The sequence below is a fragment of the Mustela nigripes genome, chromosome 7 (genome assembly GCF_022355385.1).
Source record: "Mustela nigripes isolate SB6536 chromosome 7, MUSNIG.SB6536, whole genome shotgun sequence".
In the NCBI taxonomy this organism is placed as follows: domain Eukaryota; kingdom Metazoa; phylum Chordata; class Mammalia; order Carnivora; family Mustelidae; genus Mustela; species Mustela nigripes.
In genome coordinates, this window is record NC_081563.1 from 101,833,283 (window position 1) to 101,855,932 (window position 22,650).

The window sequence follows — 22,650 nt, forward strand, 5'->3', positions numbered from 1 at the left end:
TGTCAGCTATTATCTTTTGCAGTTTGGGGCCAGTGAGGTGGCGTGAACTTCAAAGCATATCCAAGGCAGAACTGATTGGACCTTGAGGAAATATAAAAAATGGAATAACATGGCTCCTGCCATGAAAATTTTTGTCTTGATTCCTGGGCTCAGTGAGCCTGGCATCCGTCTGATAAAACTTAGCAGACTACTCTGAATGCCTTCAGTGCATTAAGAACATCCTCATTGCAACACCTATCAGCCTAATGCTGGGGAATGGCCCTGATAAACTTCCTAACCCTGCACAGTAGGAAGCACCTTGCAGTCTTACAACCCCATACTGCAACACTGGGAGTAAAGATGTGCTCAAATCAGGGAATATTTTCAACTGCTCTCAGCGTTTAAAAGCCCACACGCTGCTTTAGGAGCCTATTTATAAATGACTAGCACCTCCGAGCTGCTGCTATTGTGGTGTAAATTACTGAGAAGGCTGGTACTCGGCTCCTCTCCCTTGTAATTTGTATGAAATTTTTGCTCAGCAGGCTAGTTATCTGGAGTACCATTAGATTAGGATGACAAGGGAAAGCAGACTGAAAAAGAGGTGGGCTAATGTAACAGGAAGGTCTCTTGTAATCTGGCAAATAATGCTGAATTTGTCAGCCCAAAGGAATAATGCCAGGAAGCTGGGTGTGTAAATTAACCCAGCTCCCAGACTATTCAGGGCTGTGTAACCAGCAGGAATCTGAGCTACTTGTGTTCTAAACCTGAGCTACCTTTCTTTACAGAGAAAATCTGAAATTATCTTTATGGTAATTATTCTGAATGGCATCAGGGGGACATTACCATATATTCCTTTATCATCACCTGGATGGTTTATTAGATTTCTCACTTGGGGTCACTACCCAAGTAAAGGGTTTCTGTCTTCCACTCTGCATATCCGTACAAATACACACATAAATGCATCTTTTTAAATTTGTTTTTAAGGCATATCAGTACCAGGATGCAAAACTACAGTCTTTATGTTTACTCAGAAACATGAGCAGTTATCTTGTCAGGTCCATATTGGACCATATGCTTCTACTTTTCTCTTTAAAAAAGAAAAAGATTTTATTTATTTATTTGTCAGATAGAGAGAGTACAAGCAAGGGGAGTGGCAGCCAAAGGGAGAGGCAGGCCCCAAGCCTCATGAGGGTCCATCCAGGACCCTGGGATCATGACCTGAGCTGAAGGCAGACACCTAATGGACTGAGCCACCCAGGCGTCGCCTTCTGCTTTTCTCTTTCACACCTCTGAACACATCAGGCCCATCCTCGTCTCCACACTTTTGTCATCTTCCTTCCTTCCCCAAACTTCCCATTCTGAATCCCACCCATCCTCCAGAAGAGAGCTCAATCCTCTCTCCTTCTGCAAACCCACCTCTACCCACCTTGGTTCATATAATTTTCCCTTTTCTGCACTTGCCCCACATTCAATCTCTGTACTGCTGGAACTTCAATGCTTCCACCTTGTGCCTTCTCTCCTAGTGTCTGGAGACCATGTCTCCTCAACTAGGAGGATAGTAGTCTTAGTACATAGTAGAGGTTCATCAAATACTTGACAAATAAGTGACCATCTGCTCTCTCAGTTCATGTCCATTAACCTAAGCAAGAGCACTTAGCCCTAAAGTGGAAATTATATATGGGGGGATTGCCTATACATATGCTTCGTTTGGCCCAGAAGGTGTTTCAGAAATCAGGCAATCTCACATGGTGACAGATGGTAGCTACACTTGTGGTGAGCACAGCATAATGCATACAGAGTTGTCAAATCACTATCCTATACACCGGAAACTTATGGAACACCATGTGTCAACTATACTGAAGTAACAATGATTAGGAAATCTCATATAAAAGTCTGGACATCCAGCTTTCCTTGGAAAATGGAAAGAGCTGACCCTATGAGGCTGCTGTTCCATGTCACGCCGGTGGGCTGGAGCAGAAAGCAGAGGGGCTGCCACTGCCTTTAGACAGGGCAGGAACTCTCTCCTTTTCCTCAGTGCCTGTCACTCTGTCACCCATCAGTGTACTTCATTGTACTTCTTACATTACCTTAATGGTTCCTGGAGGTATATCTGAGTTGGCTACTCCTGACCTGAAAGTTACAAATAAGCCCTCTGGGTCCTTAAACAGTCGGTGAGTCCAAAGTCAGAACCCATCCCCTATTTCCTCCCTTCCTCCTCCCCTCTTCTCATTTCCCTTCCCTTCCCTTTTTCTCAACACCTAAAATGAGGATAGTTGGAAGACAGACCCACTAGACTTAACCACAACCATCACAGCAGGCCTTACTATCTCCAGACCAGACTATCCCAAGCACCCTAGGACCACAGGTAGATGTAGGCAGGGGACAAGAGGGAAGAAGAGAGCAGTTGTGTTACATCTCTTTTAAATACAGCTGGACCATCCTTAAGAATTCTTACAATAGCTTGCCCTTTGATATGCAGAAGCTCAAACTTTGGAGTTTTGAAATTATTTTTCAACTATGCCTTTTCTAGTGATGTGCTATTCTTGTGTCACTGAGAGGTACTCTGGTTGCATCCACAATAACTCCATTTAGGAGGTAAGAAGAAATCTGGAGAACCTTTAACCAAAATTTGAGTTCCTGAGGAAGTGCTGTAAGTCTGTAAAGCAAACCTACAAATCTGCTGAATGACAGCCAAGTGGCCAAATGTGCCTCCTCATTCAGTCACAAAAGGGTGAAATGCATGATGGGAGACAAAAAGAAAAGTGAGTTTCCTGATTAGGGAAGTCACTTTTAAGGTTCACTCTTTATCCTGGATTGATATGCTAAATACCAATATTTTTAAACATGTGTTAAATGCTTTATAAAACATGCTAAAAACGCCCTTCTGTAGACTCTTTAGAATACTAATTAGGGAAAAAAAGGTAATTAATTTAGCATCAAGTGGAAAAGAAGATATTGATGATGTTATAAGCAGACAAATTTGAATAAAGAGGCATATACCAATGATTGAAATTCACAGACTCTCTAAAATGTTATTTGGCCATTTATATCAACCTCCTTTGACCAAAGCAGGTAACAAGTGTCTGGATAGACTTTTCCCTTCTGGAAAAGCTCCTACACATCCTTCAAAGCCAAGTTCAAATGTCAACCACCTTTAACAACTCAATCCTCTCAGTCCCTAGCCTCATCTAGGCAGTTGAGTATCCCTCTTCTAGGTGTCCACAGCATTTCTGAATCTGATTCTACTATGGGACTTACCACATTTGACATGGCTATTTAGGAGGCACTATAGTTGATTGGAGCCCACAAGCCTGGGAACTCTCTGAGGCAGGGATCATTGTTCATCTTTCAACTTTCACCTCCTACCCCAGTCCAACACCTATTACAGAGTCACACACAAAGCAAGCACAAAATAAATGAAGGATGAAAGAATGGAAAAAAGAGTTGACTTTTGTTTCCCTCTTTTCTAGTCAAACGGGGTTATGAAGGTTTGAAAGGAGAAACTAGAGAGAGACAGAATAACTTACAAACTGCCTGATTAACTTGCCTTGATTTAATCCCTTATTGGGTACATTTTAAATATTTGAAGTGACTTTTTTCATAATTTTTCTTATCATGAATTGTTCTGGGACTTTACTTGGATTTTTAAAACTGTTCCAGGGCAATGCAATTGGTCTTCATGGGCTCGGTCTTCTTTACTTTTATGGGAAAGGAGTTCCTGTGGTAAGTTAAATAATTTCTCTCTCTTTTCAATGTATTTCTAGCAATTTATAAGGTAAAATTCATAATCGTTAACTAACTTAAAGGAATTAGTCTCTAATACCTTGTTTGCCAAACTATCATATTTGACATTAGAAAATAATTCAGTGGAATATTTGCCAAAAGAGACATAAAACAAATTTGTGACAAGAATAACAACCCTAATTATATCTTAGAATTATAGATTCTAAGTAACCTTAGAAATCAAACAACCCCTGAGGATTTTTTCTGATAGAGAACTTTAGTTTCTTAGTGTAACCTCTGTCCTTTGAGTGACCCTCCCCCAATATCTAACAAAACCTATTGCCAGGGTAGGAAAAGGCATAATTTACAGTGAAAATGAGATAATTATTTCCTAATAGAATCTAACATAATAATGAAATAAAATGCATAACACTTCTGATACTATTTTAATTAGCCTAAATCACATAAAGCTCTACCTATCCTTTTTTTTTTTTTAAGTGGAAGGCAATTGTTACCATGGAGTTATACATACACCTTTGAGTAATAGAATGTAATTATCTTGCAGAATTATGCTGAAGCACTTAAATACTTTCAGAAAGCTGCAGAGAAAGGATGGCCCAATGCACAGTTTCAATTAGGCTTCATGTACTACTGTAAGTGCTACAAATATGGCTGCTGTACCAAGAATGACAAATGCATTATTATTTCTACTCCATTTTTTTTTTTACAAAGATAAAATTGTTGGAGTGATTGATTTAGATAGAATCCTGAGGCAGCATTATGAGGATGCATTTGAAGACTTAAAGAAAGGACACCCATTGAGAGAGGAGGCAAGGAGGTATAATGAGGAAAATCACTTTTGGAAAGGTTGAGTTTGAGGTGCCTGGTGATAGCAAATGTGCATACTCAAAAGCAAGTATGCAACTCACCAGAAGGGTCAGAGTTGGAGAGAGGATTTGGGAGGCATCAACGTAGAGGAGTTAGTTAAAAATAGCTGAGAGTGCAAAAAGAAAAGAAAGAGCATGAGAAGAACAGTGAGCCATGGTCAGAAATCTGGTGGTCCTCAGTACTGTATTGAAAAGATAGGCAGAGAAAGAATAGTCATGAAAAGACTGAAAAGACATGGTCAGAGAAATAGAAAGGAAAAGTGATCTTAAGGAAGCCATAGCATGGTACTTTCAAGAAAGAATAAATGAATGGGCCTCCCTGTGAAATGCAATGAGAAGCCTGCTTCTTCAAAACAAAAACAAAATGAAAAGAAAGAAAAGAAAAAAGAAAAGGCTAAGAATCAATGGGACTTTTCAATATAGAGAATATTTGTGTGGTCATTGGACTGGTTGGGGTAGAAGCCAGATATGATGGAATGAGGTATGAATGGAAGGTGAGAAAGTAGTTGGATAAAAATATTCTTGGAACTTGTGTGCCTTTAAATGGAAGAAAAGAAATGGAACAGTGGCATGAAGGGGATCAAGAACCAGGAGGGAGTTCTTTTTAAGGTGATGAGAGACCTGGGTATAATTTTTGGTGAAAAAGAGCCAGCCAATGGAGATGGTTAATGTATCTTGGGAGTGATGTGATAATCGATGAGAGATTCTAGAAAAAGTTGAGTGGTATTAGGATCTGAATGCACCCAGGTAAGTAGAGGCCTCCTTAGTTTCAATAAAGAGGAGGGATTTCTCACCCTCAAAGATTGGAGAGTTGGAGGAAAGGATGGTGCAGATATAAATCTGGAGGGAGGGAGAGAGAGGCAAGTGAGAAAAGACAATGTAAGAATTTCCTTGGGTGCCTGGGTGACTCAATCTGTTTGACTTTGGCTTAGGTTATGATCCCAGAGTCCTGGGATCAAGGCCCACGTGGGGCTCCCTGCTCAGCCAGGAGTCTGCTTCTTCCTCTCCCTCTCCCTCTGCCCCTCCTCCCTGCTCATGCTCACTCTCCTTCTCTCTCACACACAAATAAATAAATAAAATATTTTTTTAAAAAGAGAATTTCCTCAATGAACTAGGCACCACCAAGTTCTCTTCTGAGAACAAAGGCAAAGTGATTGGGGCAGGAGGTCTCAGAAAGCCATGAAAGTTTGTTATACTCTGTGGGGATTGAGAGAGGGAGTGCCCAAAATGAGTACCAAGAGATCTGAACATACCCGAGTATCTCCACTAAGTCCTTCATTTCAGAGGCAGGGCTAGAGCAGCAGGAGTTTGCATCATCAGCAGGCATTTTCCACAGTAGCCCAGGATGATGGCCTGTTTTATATTATTTTGGGGGTTGCCAAAATGGCCTTGTTCTTCTAGTTCATTCCAGGTCCCAGGCCGAGGATCTCTCAGATTCCTCCACCTTCTAGAATAAGAGTAATAGCAATGGCTAATATTTATTAAGTCTTTATGTGTGTCTACTCATTTGGTCCTCTCAACATGTCTAGGGGGTATCCTACAGTTTATAGATGAGCAAACTGAGGCACATCACAGGTCCAACAGCTTGCCCAAGATCACATGGTTAGTGGAGCTGGCATTCAAACGCAAGTGATTTGCCTCCAGAGTCTTTGCTCTTAGTGGCACTGCTTCTAAAGGTTATGAAATGTTGAGAGCTGGAAGACAAGTTAAGGACCGTCTAGTGAAAGCCTCTCCTTTTACAAATGAAGTTCCTAGAGGGTACCCAACTCACAAAGGGTAACGAGAGAGCCAGGACAAGCTGCTAAGAGCATGCTGATTTTCCACCTCGCCCTAAATGCTTCTCCTTGCTCCAAGTATGAGTTCAGTCTGAGCAGGGCCTCCTGGAACTGGGATTCACCTGCTTCAAACTCTGTAGTTATGACTGGGAGAAGCTCTACTGGTCTCCCGATGTGGAAAGACAAGAAGGGTGAGCCACGTCCTATGTCCTCGGTCCTCAGAGACCACCTTCTGGTCTCCTTTTCACTAACTTTAGGTATGCCGAATTGAGGAGATATTCTCATGAGACTTAAGAGTCTTTCTTCTTCAGGTCTCTGAATGGGTCAAGAACATAAATTTCCACATTCTTACTTATAAGCAAATTTAACTTCTTTCCCCTCCACATAGTGGATCATAACAGCTTGACTTTTGGTTGGCTTTTCTCATTCTATTTAAAATAATAGGCATCGGGGCGCCTGGGTGGCTCAGTGGATTAAGCTGCTGCCTTCGGCTCAGGTCATGATCTCAGTGTCCTGGGATCGAGCCCCACATCGGGCTCTTTGCTCAGCGGGAGCCTGCTTCTCTCTCTCTGCCTGACTTTCCACCTACTTGTGATTTCTCTCTCTGTCAAATAAATAAATAAAATCTTTAAAAAAAATAAAATAAAATAAAATAATAGGTATCATGTGACCATTATACCCATAGATTATAATGCAAAAAAAGATAATAATAATAAATAAAACAAACAAGGGGTGGCTCAAAACAATTTTAATTTTCAGCTGGCTCTGGAGTATGGAAGGATTATAAACTTGCCTTCAAATATTTTTACTTGGCATCTCAGAGTGGGCAGCCCCTTGCCATTTATTACCTGGCCGAGATGTACGCGACAGGAACGGGAGTGTTAAGATCGTGCAGAACTGCTGTGGAGGTAAATAATGGCATGTGTTTAAAGCGTTTTTCAATTATCACAGAGAGGAGGTGATACTGTCCTTCAGTTGTTGGTGCCTTTGATTTTATAGATACTATGTCTTCCTGTTGAGAGTGTGAACACGGGTATTGGCCAGGCAGAAAAGCTGTGATGTGACTCAGGCTGGGACAGGAAGAGGAGAAATGATCCCTCCTCTCTTGCTTTTGGCTTTTCATCAGGTTTTAAAGCTCATCTCAGAATTCAGTTAAGGAGCTCTGCCTCAGCCTTCATTCAAATGGCCAGGGCAATTTGGCCCTTCTAAGTGGGACTGGGAGTTGTGACTTGGGAAATGAAAGGCTTCGTTTAGCTTAGAAACTGTAGCCCACTTCTTCCCAGAAAGCAAGGTCCTTAAGTTTTTGATGATTTGGATGACAACTGGAAAAGTGAATCCTTTCAGCCTGAGCCAGTGATGTACTTTTCAAAAGTAAGCTTTTAGGACCTTAATGCCCTTCATTGATTTATTAAACACTTCCGCTGAACCAAAATAAATACCTCCATGTTGCAATCTGGCCCCTCTGAAACTCATTTCAAAGGCTGCCAGCTAATAATCTATCTTTAGATTTGCTCCTTTGCCAACTTCCTAATGAATTATGTATGGCTAACCTCTTTTGGTTACATAAGGGCTATTCAGCTAAGTTGACGCTTGTCCCCACAGAGCTCTGCACACCTCCCTCACAGTTATGTCACCTACACCCTTAGGCACTGTCTTCCCTTCATTCTCTCCTTTCCACATCAGCTGTGGCCTTATAACTCACCCTTGCAGAGCAGCAGTACCCAGAACAGTCCTTTTTTAAAAAACAGAAGTCAAAACATTCTGTCCTGCCAAATAGCCTTAAGTCAGGAGAGTTTATTACATAAATTTAAAATAAGCCTCAGGAAGTTTCAGCTCAAGACCAAAAAATTTACACTTATAATCTTTGTGCCTATGAGAGGTATTATCTCTTCGCCCTAAATAATTTTCAAAAGCCATACTTTAGACCCGAAATCCTTGCCTGACCAGCCAGGAGAAGCCAAAGATTCACTTCATTTATCGTTTGCCTGGGACGAAGCATATAGGCTAACTTGTGTGCTTGATTTCTTTCTCCCACGTACAGCTTTATAAAGGTGTCTGCGAACTAGGCCACTGGGCTGAGAAATTCCTGACAGCATACTTTGCCTATAAGGATGGTGACATAGATTCTTCTCTTGTTCAGTATGCACTACTTGCAGAAATGGGGTATGAAGTAGCTCAAAGCAATTCAGCATTCATTTTGGAATCTAGTAAGATAAGTTAAAATTCTCTGCAATTCCCCAATCATACATATGCATAAATGACTTTACTACACGGGTATTTTAAGCCTTCCTAATGAAATGTCTCTCTTTTTTTAGAAAAGGCTAAGATTCTTGAAAAAGAGAAGATGTATCCAATGGCACTTCTCCTTTGGAATCGAGCTGCCATTCAAGGTACAGAACCTAGATAAAAATGAGCACACGCCTAGTCCCTGTCCACTATCAGTCATCAGTTTGCTCCAGCTGAGCTCTCGGGTGTCTAAGCAGAAAGCTGCAGGCTATCAATCAGGTGGTCTTTCCTGCGGTACCCGTCTTAGGGTCAGCCTTTGATGAGGGGTCATTTCCAGGAATTTCTTTTCTTTGCTTCTTTGTTATGCTCAAGGTCCCTGGTTTGGTAAACCATAGGCACCAGAGTAGTTGTTTGAAACAAGACAGTTCTGACTCAGGAAACCAGTTTTCTTGTTCTGACTTCAGTTCACTCATTTGCTGAGTTTGGGTGTTTGTTTGTTTGTTTGTTTCTGAACTTATCAGAGAAGTGACCTATGTCTTAATGAATTTATAGGCAAAATTGCTTATGGATCTAAGACTCATTTGATTGCTCTTTTAAAATACCACATGGATGATTACTACAAACTTCAGATCTTTATTGTAACTGTTAACAGGTTAGCATCAGAAAACGAAACAGAACAAAACCCAAAGTCAAATATCAAGATCCTCTCCCTATTCCTGGGGTTCCTGTACCCAGCTCGCAGGGTTCACAGCAATGAAGAATATACAGTAACACTGGAGTGAAAACACTGGCAGGTGGCATTAGTAAAAGCAAACAGATGCTGCAAAGCTCTCACGATCAGGATTTAGATATGTGACGAGCTCTCATGCAGTAAAAGAGCAATTTTATTTCTGATTAAGTTTCTTAAAATTGTCCCATGGTAAGGTTGAATTGTCTCTTTTCCATAAGAAGTGAATGGGATAAAAATGATTCTCAACTGACACTATATGAAGCCGAGGGGGGAAAGTCATAGGGGTGCCTTTGCAGATCCCACTGAGCCAGGGACAGAGCGGCAAGCCAGCCATGCAATTTTAGCAAGAAGTTCCTGAAAGAAGAAAAGCATGTGTTTTCTAAAATGCAATAAAGACCTTGTTTGGTATAGGAAAACAACACCAATCTCTCCACTATGGCAAATCAGCTCAATTGCAACAAATACAGGCTTTTTCCAAGCCAGGAAATGTGTGGACATTGCACCAAGGAAAGGAGGCATTGAAAGCGAGAGGACATTAATATTAAACAGAATTCACCAATATAAAAAAAAAAACGTCAGGCCGCTAAAAATAATTACGTGTCACAAGAGAGGTCAGGCATGAGTGTCCTGAAGATGAAGTTGCTGAGTGCCTCACTCGAGGTTAGGAGACATAATAATGAACACAGCTACTCCGCGCTGGTGGTGCTTCTTTCCGCAGTGGCTGTGTGTGAGGAGAGTGCTGACTCAGTCAGGACTCAGCCCCCATGCTGTGACTGTGAAATTCAAGGGGAGAATCCCTCCCACTGTCAAGGGACCCCCTGAGAACCTGCCATGGTCACCATATGTCCCTAGTCAGCCCCTTAATTATGGTGGAGCTGACTTCTCTGGAAAACCTGCTTGTTCACTGCCTTCCTGCTCAGGGATTTCAGGGGTCCTGCTTACTGCTTATAAAGCTTGAAAATGCACAGAAGGCCTGTCCTTTTGTGGTTATGGCCCAGGAAGAAACTTAGGGTTAATGGAAGGCACCTTTGGGCAAAATTAGAAATGGAGTGGGTTTCTCATTAAGGCTTTAAGGCTCTTTTGCCTCTCCAGGTCTATCCAGGCCCCTCTCTTGGGTAGCAATGCCATAAGGACTTGTCCCCAGCTACCTGAACCTTTTTTTTTTTTTTTTTTTTTACTTCTGGGAAGTAACCCTGTTAACCAATGTCTTCAGCAGCTTATGAATTTTATGATGATACCCTTACTTAAGAAGGCTAACAATGGCTCATGGTATTACACTTTAATAGAGGATTCTAGAAGATTAAAATAACTTCAGTACCCCAAGGAATCAATTCCAAAGGATTTTAGGCATTGCAGTAAGCCAAATATGGGGAAAATTCTGGGTGGAAGGAGTCCTATAGCCCTCAATTATATACCTCAGACCATAGTACACAGAGCACTTTCCTCCTTTTCCGAGTAAGTCTAGACTGTGCTAGAGGGGTTGGCCACACCTGAGACAGATGTCCTAGATAGATTTAGAGGTCCAGAATTCCCTCATCTTTTCAGTTAACATTTTCCCAATGAATGGAAACATGGACCCCAAAGCCACCCTAAGTGGCCTTTGAAAGATTGAAGTCTCATGTCTTAAAAAGTCAAATGAACTTTTTTCTACTCCTGAATATATCCAAATTTGTTGGAAAATAAGATCCTAAATTATTTAATGTTTGGGAAAAGCATTTTCTGAAGAGTTTTCTACCAGGTCTGTCCATTCATTCCATAAGTGTTTGTCAAGTACCATTTTAGTATGATAAATACCATTTTAGATGATATCAGTGATCAAGAACATCAAAGTTTTTGTCCTCCTAAGACAGAGAAAAATAAAATCATGAGACAGAGACAATAAACAAATAAGATAACAGTGATATGTGCTGTGAAGGAAAGAGAACACGGAGAGAGATAGGTAACTCCTGGGGGTGGGGGATGAGAGGACACTTTAGACAAGGCAGTCAGACAAGGCCTGTAGGAGAGAAGTGACATTTGCTGTGAGACCCCAATAATGAGAAATCAGCGACATGAAGGGTCAGAGGAAGTCCAAACATGACGGGCAGAGGGACATAAAGAATCTCAGCACAGAGGTCCTGAGGCAAGAATGAGCTTGGTGTGTTGAAAGAGTATTACGGATTATTAAGAAAGTGAGAGCCTATTAAGAAAATGACATGTGGGGGCGCCTGGGTGGCTCAGTGGGTTAAGCCGCTGCCTTCGGCTCAGGTCATGATCTCAGAGTCCTGGGATGGAGCCCCGCATCGGGCTCTCTGCTCGGCAAGGAGCCTGCTTCCTCCTCTCTCTCTGCCTGCCTTTCTGTCTGCTTGTGATCTCTCTCTGTCAAATAAATAAATAAAATCTTTAAAAAAAAAAAAAAAAGAAAGAAAGAAAAAAGAAAATGACATGTGATGCGGCTAGTCAGGGAGGCAGAAGGCAGATGAAGCATGACTGGGAGGTCAGGTCGGGAATCTGGATATTATTCCAAGTGCAAAGTGAAGCACTTTAGGGCTAAAGGGAAATAAAAGGATTTGACTCTACTTTTTTTTTTTTTTTTTTTAAGTCATCCTGGGGGTGCTCCTGGGCAGCTCAGTCAGTTGCACAACCCACTCTTGATTTCAACTCAGGTCGTGATCTCAGACCTGCTTGGTGCTCTGCGCTCAGTGGGGAGTCTGCTGGAGATTCTCTTTCTCCCTCTGCGCCTCCCCTCTAGTTGTGTTTGCATGCATGTGTGCAAGTACTCTCTCTCTTTCTCAAAAAAATAAATAAATCTTTAAAAGACAATCATCCTGGCTGTTAAATGGAGAATATAATGAAAAGTGGAGATAAAAGGACAGTTTGGAGGCTATTATAGTACTCCAGGCTTGATCTAGGTGGTGAAGGAGACAGCAACAAGCCAGTGTCTTTTAGAGGTAGGACCTGCCGAAGCATTCAATAAGAAATGAGGGGGAGGGGGTGCCTGGGTGGCTGAGTAGGTTAAGCCTCTGCCTTCAGCTCAGGTTATGATCTGAGTGTCCTTGGATTGAGCCCCGCATCAGGCTCTCTGCTCAGCGGGGAGCCAGCTTCCCATTCTCTCTTTCTGCCTGCCTCTCTCCCTACTTGTGATCTTTCTCTGTCAAATAAATAAATAAATAAAATCTTTTAAAAAAAAAAAAGGAGGAGGAAATATCTTGCTTACATTTATAGCCTGAGTAATGTGCTAGTACTGAGATTGGGAAGGAGCTGATGATTTGGTTTGATTTGGTGTGAGGGAGGTAGGTAGCAGGGTGTTAGGAACTGCATGCTTTGAGATCCAAGTAGAGAAGTCAAAGAGCTGATTAGAGGAGTTGGGGTTTAGGGAGAGACAGGACTGTAGATAAAATTCAGGAAGAGTGAACATCAAGATTGGCATGGAACTAATCTATATCACCTAGAAAAAGAGATAGAGGAGAGTGGTAGAGAGAGGAGGGGAAGAGAGGAGAGAGAAGAGAAACAAACGAAGAGGAGAAAAGGAAAAAATGAGTCAACTAATAAACACTTAATGTTCCAACATTTACAAGCTGGGTAGAAGAGGACTGAGGCAAGAGTTTGGAAAGCAGAGGTCTATTAGGCAGAGGGAAATCAAGAAGGTGCAAGGTCACTAGTGTCAAGAGAGGAAAGTGGATGGGCAGATAGGTCCAATGACTCCAGAGCTGCTTAGAGGTCCAGTAAGATGAGGACAGAGATGTGACTGGTGGGTTCACCTGCATGGAGGTTATCAACCACCCTGAAAGAAGCAGTTTTATGGAGAGGAGCAGAAGCCAGATTGGAGAGGGTTGAAGAGTGCATGGGAAGTGAAGCTTTGGAGACAATCAATATAGAACGCACTTTGGAAAAGACTGAAGGGAACAGAGAAATGGGGAGTAGTTAGAAGGACACACCATGAGATAAAGAGAGGGTGTGCTTTTGTTGACAGAAGATACCAAAGTGTGTTTAAATGACTGATGGGACTGGTCTAGGAAAGAAGGAGACGTGGATGATGCAGGAGAGTAGACCTTCAGGGGTGAAGTTTGAGAACGGGAGAGGTGGGATCTAGTTTCCCAAGAGTTGACCTATCTTCAAAAAAGAATTTAAAAGGTAGAACTCCTAGTTTTTTTTCTTTGAGAACATTCATGCTATACCGTGGGAGCGGTCCTGCAATGAAGACTGCTACAGATGAGTGTTGTGGTTTATATTCCAGAAGTTATATCTAATCTTGATTCTAAGATCCCGAGTGTTTTGTTTTTCTTTTTAATGTATATTACCATTAGGGTGAGTTACTAGGAACTGTACATGAATCATTGGAATTTTTTCTTCTCTTTCTAACATTTCTGTCAGGCAATGCATTCGCTAGAGTCAAAATCGGAGATTACCACTACTATGGCTACGGGACTAAGAAAGACTATCAGACAGCAGCCACACATTACAGCATTGCAGCGGACAAGTACCACAGCGCACAAGCCATGTTCAATCTGGCCTATATGTACGAACACGGTTTAGGTATCGCAAAGGTAATAATCCAAACCTAGTAATGACAGCTGTGTGGGAAGGAAAAAAAGTGTAAATGTTTTTAATTTCATTGACGTCTTCAGTGTAGAAGAAGGAAGAAAAAGACATTTGCTGAGTCCCTCCCCCGTGCCAACACATAATACTTACCCTAACGTGAACCCTATGAGAAGGAAATTATTTTCTCCATTTATGCCCAAAGACATAACTAATGAGTTGAGATAAATCTAGTCTAGGCTAATCAGATTCATAACTTCAAGTTTTTCCAGCAATAGTAGTGGGCCCTCCCCCACTCCCTTCCACCTCCAGGCCTTTCTTTCTCTGTTAAAATTTCCATTGACACTCAAGCTCTCAGTAAACAAGGAGAAAGTGGGAATGAGGTCAGAGCTGGATACCAAGGGAACATTAATCCAGAAATGTCTTTTAAATCACCCACTATGTAGCTGACACCGTGCTGAGCACTCTAGAGTATCCTAAGAAAATAGATCTCCATCCTTCAAAGACTCTACTTTACTTGAGAAGATAAGGCATATATATTTATTCAGAAAGAGAGCTAACATGACAAGGAGATATTGGGAGAATCCCTTAGTAAGTGTAATTAAGGTGAAGATGTCATTGGGTTCTGGTACAGTGAGAGAGGTGTATTGAATATCAATAATGATAGTAATAGCCAGGTATTTGATGTGTTCTATATACTATGCCATTTATTTATTTATTATTTTTTTAAAGATTTTATTTATTTATCAGAGAGAGAGGGAGAGCGAGCGAGCACAGGCAGACAGAGAGGCAGGCAGAGGCAGAGGGAGAAGCAGGCTCCCTGCCCAGCAAGGAGCCCGATGTGGGACTCGATCCCAGGACTCTGGGATCAGGACCTGAGCTGAAGGCAGCCGCTTAACCAACTGAGCCACCCAGGCGTCCCTATTTATTTATTTTTAAAAGACTTTGTTTATTCATTTGAGAGAGAGAGAGAGAGACAGAAAGAGCATAAGTGGGGGGGGTAGGGGGGTAGGCAGAGAGAGATGAAGAAACAGATTACCCACTGAGCTGGGAGCCCAACACGGGGTTTGATCCCAGGACCTGGAGATATTGACCTAAGCCAAAGGCAAACACTCAACCATCTGAGCCACCCAAACACCCCTATACTATGCTATTTAAATCACACAATCACTCAAGGAGATAAGCCCTATCATTGTCCTCAGTATATGCATCAGGAAACCAAGAGTGTAGAGACGTTAACACACATGGCCAACTTTGCAGAACTCACTGGTGGTGGAGTCAGAGTTTGAACCCAGGCCTGTCTGACTCCATGTTTTTTAGGGTAAACGGTGAGCCCTGCCTCGAGTCTTTCTTAGTGCGCAAGTATATATTTCATATTAATGTTTATACTCCTGACTGCATTTTTAAAAACTTTTTATTTTTTATTAACATGTAATGTGTTATTAGCCCTAGGGGTGCAGGTCTGTGAATCGCCAGATTTACACACTTCACAGCACTCACCATAGCACATACCTTCCCCAATGTCCATAACCCAACCACCCTCTCCCTGCACCCCCCGCCTCCCCCTCCCGTCCCCCCACAAGCCTCTGACTTCATTTTGAGAGCTAAATAATGAGGGGGTTATCTGCTTTTCTGTGCTTTCTTCTTTCTTCCTGTTGTACTAGTAGTTGAGTGTTATTGATGGGGAATTTCTTATTTGACTGCTAATGGCAGACCCTGAAACAAGCAAGGGCTTCATATTCAGGCACTGACAATTCAGATTCCTGCCTTTGGCTGATCACTTTTCATCATCCCCAGCACCCTAAGCTGTGGAAAGACTGTCAAATCCAAATCCAGTCTGTTTTCCCCATTCTTAGCATGTACAGGCTTCCTGTGTTTATAAAATGGGATCAAAGAGCTAAATCAGAAGATTTCTTTGGATGTCATTTAGCCACACCCCACTCCCTTCCAAGGATCCTCCACAGCTGTAAAACAGAAAAAAGATACCTCCCCTCCCCAGGTTTAGAAATAAAACAATAAGCCTTTGTGAAGGGGCTCTGTCGTCCTTGTGTGGAATGACTCGTATTTAGATCAGAAGAGAATTTGAGTGACTGCTAAGTAAAGTTTCCGTAAGATTAAAGCTTTTATTCACAATTCCTCATGCAAAATGTAACAATAATGGTGACAAGAGCACTGTGTGTATCATGGATAAAGTGACCCCACTCTATGGGTTAAATTCAAATTAGCTTACCTTATAATCCTATGTGATTCAAGGAGCAGGTGCCTGTGACAGCCTTATCCTCACCATAGTGAGGCCAGTTTGCCTTAAGACTCTGGGGGCAGGGAGGATACAGGGCCACCTGTGAAGAGAGGACACTGTCTATGGGAGCCCAGATGGCCCACTGTGTCAGAGGGCCTGGTTTTCCTCCTTGGAGTCACCGCTAACCTCTCTCCCAGGCTCTTTCTTCACAATGTCAAATAGCAGTTGTCAAAACATACATTTCATACGCTTGGAAAAACTTGGAAATTTCTCTCTGGCCACATTTCTGTTCTTGCACATCCAGGTCCCACTGATCAGTGTCTCACAGTTATTACGGGTGTATTTTTTCCTATAAAAAGTCTCTACATGCAAAAACAAAAACAAACAGGGCTGTATTCATACCCGGATGTGGGAATTTTAGATTTAGTTAATGAGGAGTCATTGCTTTTTGTCCTCATTAATTTCTTCGGTTTCACAATTAGAAAAATAATAACCAAGTACCCAGGGGCCTGGTTTCTTAATCTTGCTGTCTAATAGTCAAATTAAGAAGAAGATACCATGTTTTCTAATCTTTAAAATGAATATGCTGATAATTAAAAGCCGAAATCTTGTTCCAGCGATGGTTAATGAAAGCAAAGCAATTAGGAGACCAGACTTCCACAGCATTTAAGTCATCAAGTAATTAAGCATTTCTTTGGCAGGGCACTTCACAATTCTCTTTATTAGTTAATCCTCATGCAAACCAGTGGGAAAGATAATAATATCATTACCAGGATTTCTCTGAGTATCGAAAAAGGCTTTGTAAGCATAAAGCCCTCTGGGAGAAGGAAGTGAAGTATACATCAACCATTGGTAAATCAATATAAAAATGTGGGTCGTCGTTGTCCTCATCTGTCTTTAGGAAAGGACATTGGGACAAGGGTGATGTAGGTGATTTACCCTAATAGCTTCAATGAGAAGCATCTCATTCCCCAATTTATGACTTTGAATTAAGCTCAATAAGCTTCTTGACTTAAACTGTGAGCCAAGACTGACTACATCATTGTTTTGGGAATACAAAATAATGCCTGAGGCAAAACTGGGAGAGGAACTGAACTAATGTAGAAATATAAGCACTCAGCTCACAAGTTGTTACAAAACTATCTCAGTTTATACTTGATTCAGAAGTACTTCAGAAAGTTAACCATGAACAAAACATGTTGCCCATCCCCCCGCTGCCCATTCCTTCTGTCTGTTTCCTGGCTCAGGCCAGAGTTTCTACTCATGTAGGCTTATTGTAAAGGCTTCTCAGTGGTTTCCCATTCTGGTGTTCTTCCTTTAAATCTGCAGCAGAGAAAGCCATGTCTGTCAAAGATTTTAATCCCCAGTTCACAGAGAGGCCTAAGAGATGTGTCTCTTAGTAAGAGACTACATTTCCCAACTCCCCTTCATCCCCATGAATAGTTCTTACCAAAGGAATGGAAGTAAAAGTGAAGGGTGTCATTTCTGGGCTAAGGCAGCTAAGAAGCTTCTCCCTTCTCTCTTTGCCCTTCTTGAATGCAGAACACGTAGAGGCTCAAAGGGATGGCAGAATCAAATGATGGAAGGAGCTTGGGTCCCTCAGTTACCATGTAAAGAAAACTTATCTCCAACAGGGAATACCTATGTTGAAATTTGGGGATTTACTTGTTATAGATGTTAGCATTACTTTAATTAATACATAATCCATCTAACAAAGCACTATCAGTTTATTTTTGATAAAATGCATATGTGGTAGTGTTACTTCTCTCCCTCACTCTTTCCAAAATTATGCATTTACACAAAAAAATGCAAGCAAACACAAAACTAAAAGCATCTTATTGACTATGTACTCCCCAATGAAGTCTGAACTTCTTATTCTGACATTCAAAACCTTCCTTGACCTAACCTACTTACTTCCTTATATTCTAGACTACTTTTCCTTCCCTGCCTTGCCCACCCCCAATCAGAGACCTTGAACTAAACCCTCCTGACCTTTAGTCATATCAGCCCATTTTCTGGAATGATCTTTTCCTATAGTTTTGGCCATTGAAGACCCCTCTCTGTGTCTTTCAAAGATAGTTCCCATATGATCTCCTCCATGAACTCTCCAGTGATATGAAAGATATCTGCATCTGCTTCTAAACTGCCATGGTACTCTGCCTGGCTGTTCTTTATTCACTCAAAAATTTATCGAGTGCTTGTTTTGTGCCAGAAAGCACTGTGCTTTGTTCTAGGAATACAAGAATAAGACAATCTTCAAAGAGCTCGTAGTCTGCTATGGAAGAGACAGTCTGCAGCTATAGTGAAAGCCTAAAATGGCACTAGAGCATACCCACACAAGTAAAGTGCTGTGAAAATATGAACGAGGGAACAATGAATTCAGGTGGACAGATCAGTGCTGCCGGGTCTGTTCTAAAATTATTTTATACCATGAAGTATAAAGAACACATGACAGTTTTTTTTAATGGAAGAAAGCATGTATATTTTAAGATAAAGACTAAGAAATCTTTCATAAAGTAAGACAAAATGAGGGAAGAATAGCCTCTGGAGATGAGTTTCCAACATGTATAGTTAGACCTACAAGATAACACGTCTTCAGGATCCTACAGGAAAAACAAAACCGCATTCATTGAATAAATTATAAATAGACCTGTCACAAATAAAAGTAATTATGGCATGAAGCATTTTTATTTCTCATTTGTCTGGTCTGACCACTTAAGGAGTGTTAGAGCTGAAGCTTTAAACACCAGAATAGAATTATTTTCTGGAAAGGACAAGTTCAAGTTAGATATTTAAAATGGCCTTCTCAGAAATACGACAGAACAGAACACACACCACTTAGAAATGGCCATGACTTCTCTTGAAATAAATGCCTTATCACCTAATAATTAGAAATGTGCAAAACAAAAAAACTTTATGTAGATAACTTTATTTATTACAGACAAAAACCCTGCAAGCACGGGCGCCTGGGTGGCTCAGTGGGTTAATCCTCTGCCTGAGGACGTGATCTCAAGGTCCTGGAATCGAGCCCTGCATCGGGCTCTCTGCTCAGCAGGGAGCCTGCTTCCCCCGCTGTCTCTGCCTGCTGCTCTGCCTACTTGTGATCTCTCTCTGTCCAATAAATAAATTTTTAAAATCTTAAAAAAAAAAAAGAAAAACCCTACAAATAAACAAACTGCTCCAAAGTAGAAGGCATGTTCTGTAAGTCATCATGTGGTAGTATACCATTGCATTCTGTATTCTATGGCCCTATGGTTAAGTGAGCAGGCTAGAAGGAGAATATTGGATTTGAATCTCAGCTCTGCTACTCACAAGTCCCAAGAACTTAAGTAAGTGACTAAAACTCTCTGTGCCTCAGTTTTTTCATATTTACAGTATCATATCTGTATCATCTGTCCTATATAATTGTCATGAGGTTTAAAATAAATGACAGTGGTGACTGGCACAGAGTACAAGTATTTAATAAGAATTAGCCTTTGTGGGGTGCCTGGGTGGCTAAGCAGGTTAAAGCCTCTGCCTTTGGCTCAGATCATGATCCCAGGGTCCTGGGATCGAGCCCCACATCAGGCTCTCTGCTTAGCAGGGAGCCTGTTTCCTCCTCTCTCTCTCTCTCTCTCTCTCTGCCTGCCTCTCTGCCTACTTGTGATCTCTATCTGTCAAATAAATAAATAAAAATATTTTTTAAAAAAAGAATTAGCCTTTGTTTTGAAATACTGTGCAACTATTAAAAATAAAAATATTATAGTCTGAAGGAATATCTGAGAACATGGTATGTTGTTTGAAATACATTGTTAAGAAAGCAAAATATTTTATTAGGTAAAGTGAAAAATTCCTAAGTTAAAAGTATGTGTATATGAATATATATAAAAACGCTGGAATGCTGGAAGGTTGTGTATAAATATGATCAGTACTTATCTCTGTAGAGTAAAATTGTAGGTGGGCTTTTAATAATTGTTCAGCTCTATGTTTTCAAAATTTTCTCCAATTAGAATATGGTATATTTATAGTAAGAAAACAAGGTTAAATTATTTTAAAAATGACCTGTCCCCATATAAAAAGTTTTTGATGACACCCAAAGATTCAAGGCTGAAGAACTCCCACATCATGTAATTAAACAATTTTCATAAACCAGAGAATTTCTGGAGAATTCTGTATTTTTGAATTATAAGAAGCTATTTTGAACGTGTGAACACTGGGCAGTACTTTGGCAGAGCTGATATTTTAGTTGGAAACACATTATTTAAGAAGAGTCTGCAGATCACTTTACATCATCTCCTCAGTCGGTGAATTTAAAGCAAACTAAGCTCAAATATACCACAGGAAGGTTAAATATAAGTGGTTGAGTGTGCAATTGATTTATTTAATGAAACTTGGCCATCATCAAAACACTTCTGAAAGGAAATTTTTTGTTTGAAAGACTTGGATTTCTTTTCCTAAGTAAGGATCAAAGAACAAGGAGTCTTTTCTAGAGCCTACTAATAAAATTTCTTGTATATGGGTTGCCCTAATTAGCCAGTGGGTTCAGGAATTTCTCTGGAAATTTTAAAGAACAACTTTCTTGTCGGACCCCACCCCCACTGAGAATTGTGAGGCCCCTGGGGCAAGGAGTGAGCTCATCCCTCTTTAATGATACTTCTTGCTAGTTTTTATTATAAACTAAGCAACTGATTTGTGATGCTTGTGCCTCAAGAAATAAATTAATAACTATTGCCTGCTTCATATGAGAATGAATGTCTGAGAGATTGGCAAAGGCTGCTCTTCCCTGAATGCCCTATTAAAGCCAATATGCCTTTCCTGTGTGGGGGTGACATAGCCATTATAATCTGCAGGGTGCTTTCAAATGAACCCCCACTGAATTTGTTGGAATTAGAGACACAAATCAGAGATTTTACGGCATCCATCTTCTCTGTTGTCAGGAAGGCTTGTTCAGAACAGTCTCCCGCATTTTAAATTTTTAAGCAAGAACATTCCTCTTTCTCCAACAAATCAATTTATGAGACCGCAAAGCTTTGGAAAAAAATTTAGAAAATGATAAGCAGAGCACAACTAAGAGAGAATACCACAGAAAAAGTGGGTTTAGCAGGGCCACAGGATTCACAACTATTGCACTCCGTGTAATGGAAGTTTGTGAGATGGAGAAGAAAGACAAAGAGATACAGGATAACCACGGTTTGTGAAAAATCTCTCTTCCAATCTGTTGGAAAATAATCCGAAAGCACCCAGCTAAGTACAATTCTGGTATTGTCCCAAGGCCCTTCAACCTTTAAAAGAAACTCTATTTAGCCTTTTCATTACTTTGTTTGGGAGAACAAGCAAATATAAAGCAAAGAAATAAAAACAAGGCGTAAGTAGGTGAAAATCAAAGAAAAACAATTTTTTTATCTTCCATGGCTTAATTTAGTGGAGAAAAAAGTCCCCAGAAATATAGTATGTCATTTGAGGAATCAAATCCCAGCCTGAGAACTAAATAGATTATGCATTCATTCTGTAAGTATTATCAGAGACCAACTATGTACTCGGCATTTTACTAAGCACAAGGAATTGAGGGGCTAACAGGTTGTCCAGGTCCTTGAGGACAAGGACAAATGAAGAAACAAATTCTGGAACTTCAGTTCTGATAAGTACTATGAAGAAAATTAGGAATGTTATATGCTTGTTAGTATCTGTATTGTTATTTGTTTGGGGAGCTGTACTGTTGGCATCTAGGGTTCTGCCTCTTTAACAGGAATCATATCTAAGGTCTGATCCAGCAGTATCCAACAAAGCTTTTTGTGTTAGTTTCCTATGGCTATTGTAACAGATCACCACAAATGCAGTGCCTTAAGACAGCTTACATTTAGTATCTCGCAGTTTCTGTGGGTCAAAAGTCTGGGTGAGCTTGACCGGTCCTCTGCATAGGGCCTCACAGGCTAAAATCAATCTGTGATCTTTCCTGGGAACTTCGGGGAAGAATCACTTCCAGGCTCCCCTGAGTTGCTGGGCATATTTAGTTTCCTGTGCCTGGATGGGACAGATGGTCCCATTTCTTTGCTGGCTGTTCACATTCCTTCTCATTCTTCCCACATGGCCCTTCCAGCCATGGTGAGTGGTGCCCTTCCAAAGCCTTCTGCCATATCTGACTTTTTCTTCTGTGCTCAGCCATGGGAAAACCACGTTTATGGGCTCATGAGATTCTATGGAGTCTGTGCAGGTAATCCAGGATCATCTTTCTATCTTAAGGTCTGTAACATTAATGACATTTTCAAAGTCCCCTTTGCCATGTAACACAACATATTCATAGGTTCCAAGGGTTAGGGCATGAATATCTTGGTGGGGATGGAGGGGCCTACCAAAGATAAATAGTGATATTTCAAACTGTGGCTTTCATTGAATTACCCCTGAAGAATCTGCACCTAATGAGTAGGGGCTGTTCTTCTATTTCTAGGACATTCACTTGGCCAGGAGATTATATGATATGGCTGCTCAAACGAGTCCGGATGCTCACATACCTGTTTTCTTTGCTCTCATGAAACTGGAAACCATGCATTTGCTCCAAGATATCCTGTTTTTTAATGTAAGTTTGTATCAATAGGT

The 22,650-nt window shown here is 41.0% G+C and overlaps 1 protein-coding gene across 3 annotated transcripts in view; it reads left to right on the plus strand.

The window, feature by feature from the left end:
* Positions 1-22,650, plus strand: part of SEL1L2 (SEL1L2 adaptor subunit of SYVN1 ubiquitin ligase) — a 77,790-nt gene that overhangs the window by 54,905 nt on the left and 235 nt on the right. For 2 of the 3 annotated variants that reach the window (XM_059407908.1, XM_059407907.1), the window contains 5 exons: positions 3,640-3,702; positions 4,268-4,355; positions 7,124-7,272; positions 8,680-8,754; positions 22,502-22,630. In XM_059407908.1, coding sequence (XP_059263891.1) covers positions 3,640-3,702; positions 4,268-4,355; positions 7,124-7,272; positions 8,680-8,754; positions 22,502-22,630 — 504 coding nt within the window. Of the gene's footprint in view, positions 1-3,639; positions 3,703-4,267; positions 4,356-7,123; positions 7,273-8,405; positions 8,572-8,679; positions 8,755-13,673; positions 13,847-22,501; positions 22,631-22,650 lie in introns of all 3 variants that reach the window. The other variant, XM_059407906.1, reaches the window with a different exon arrangement.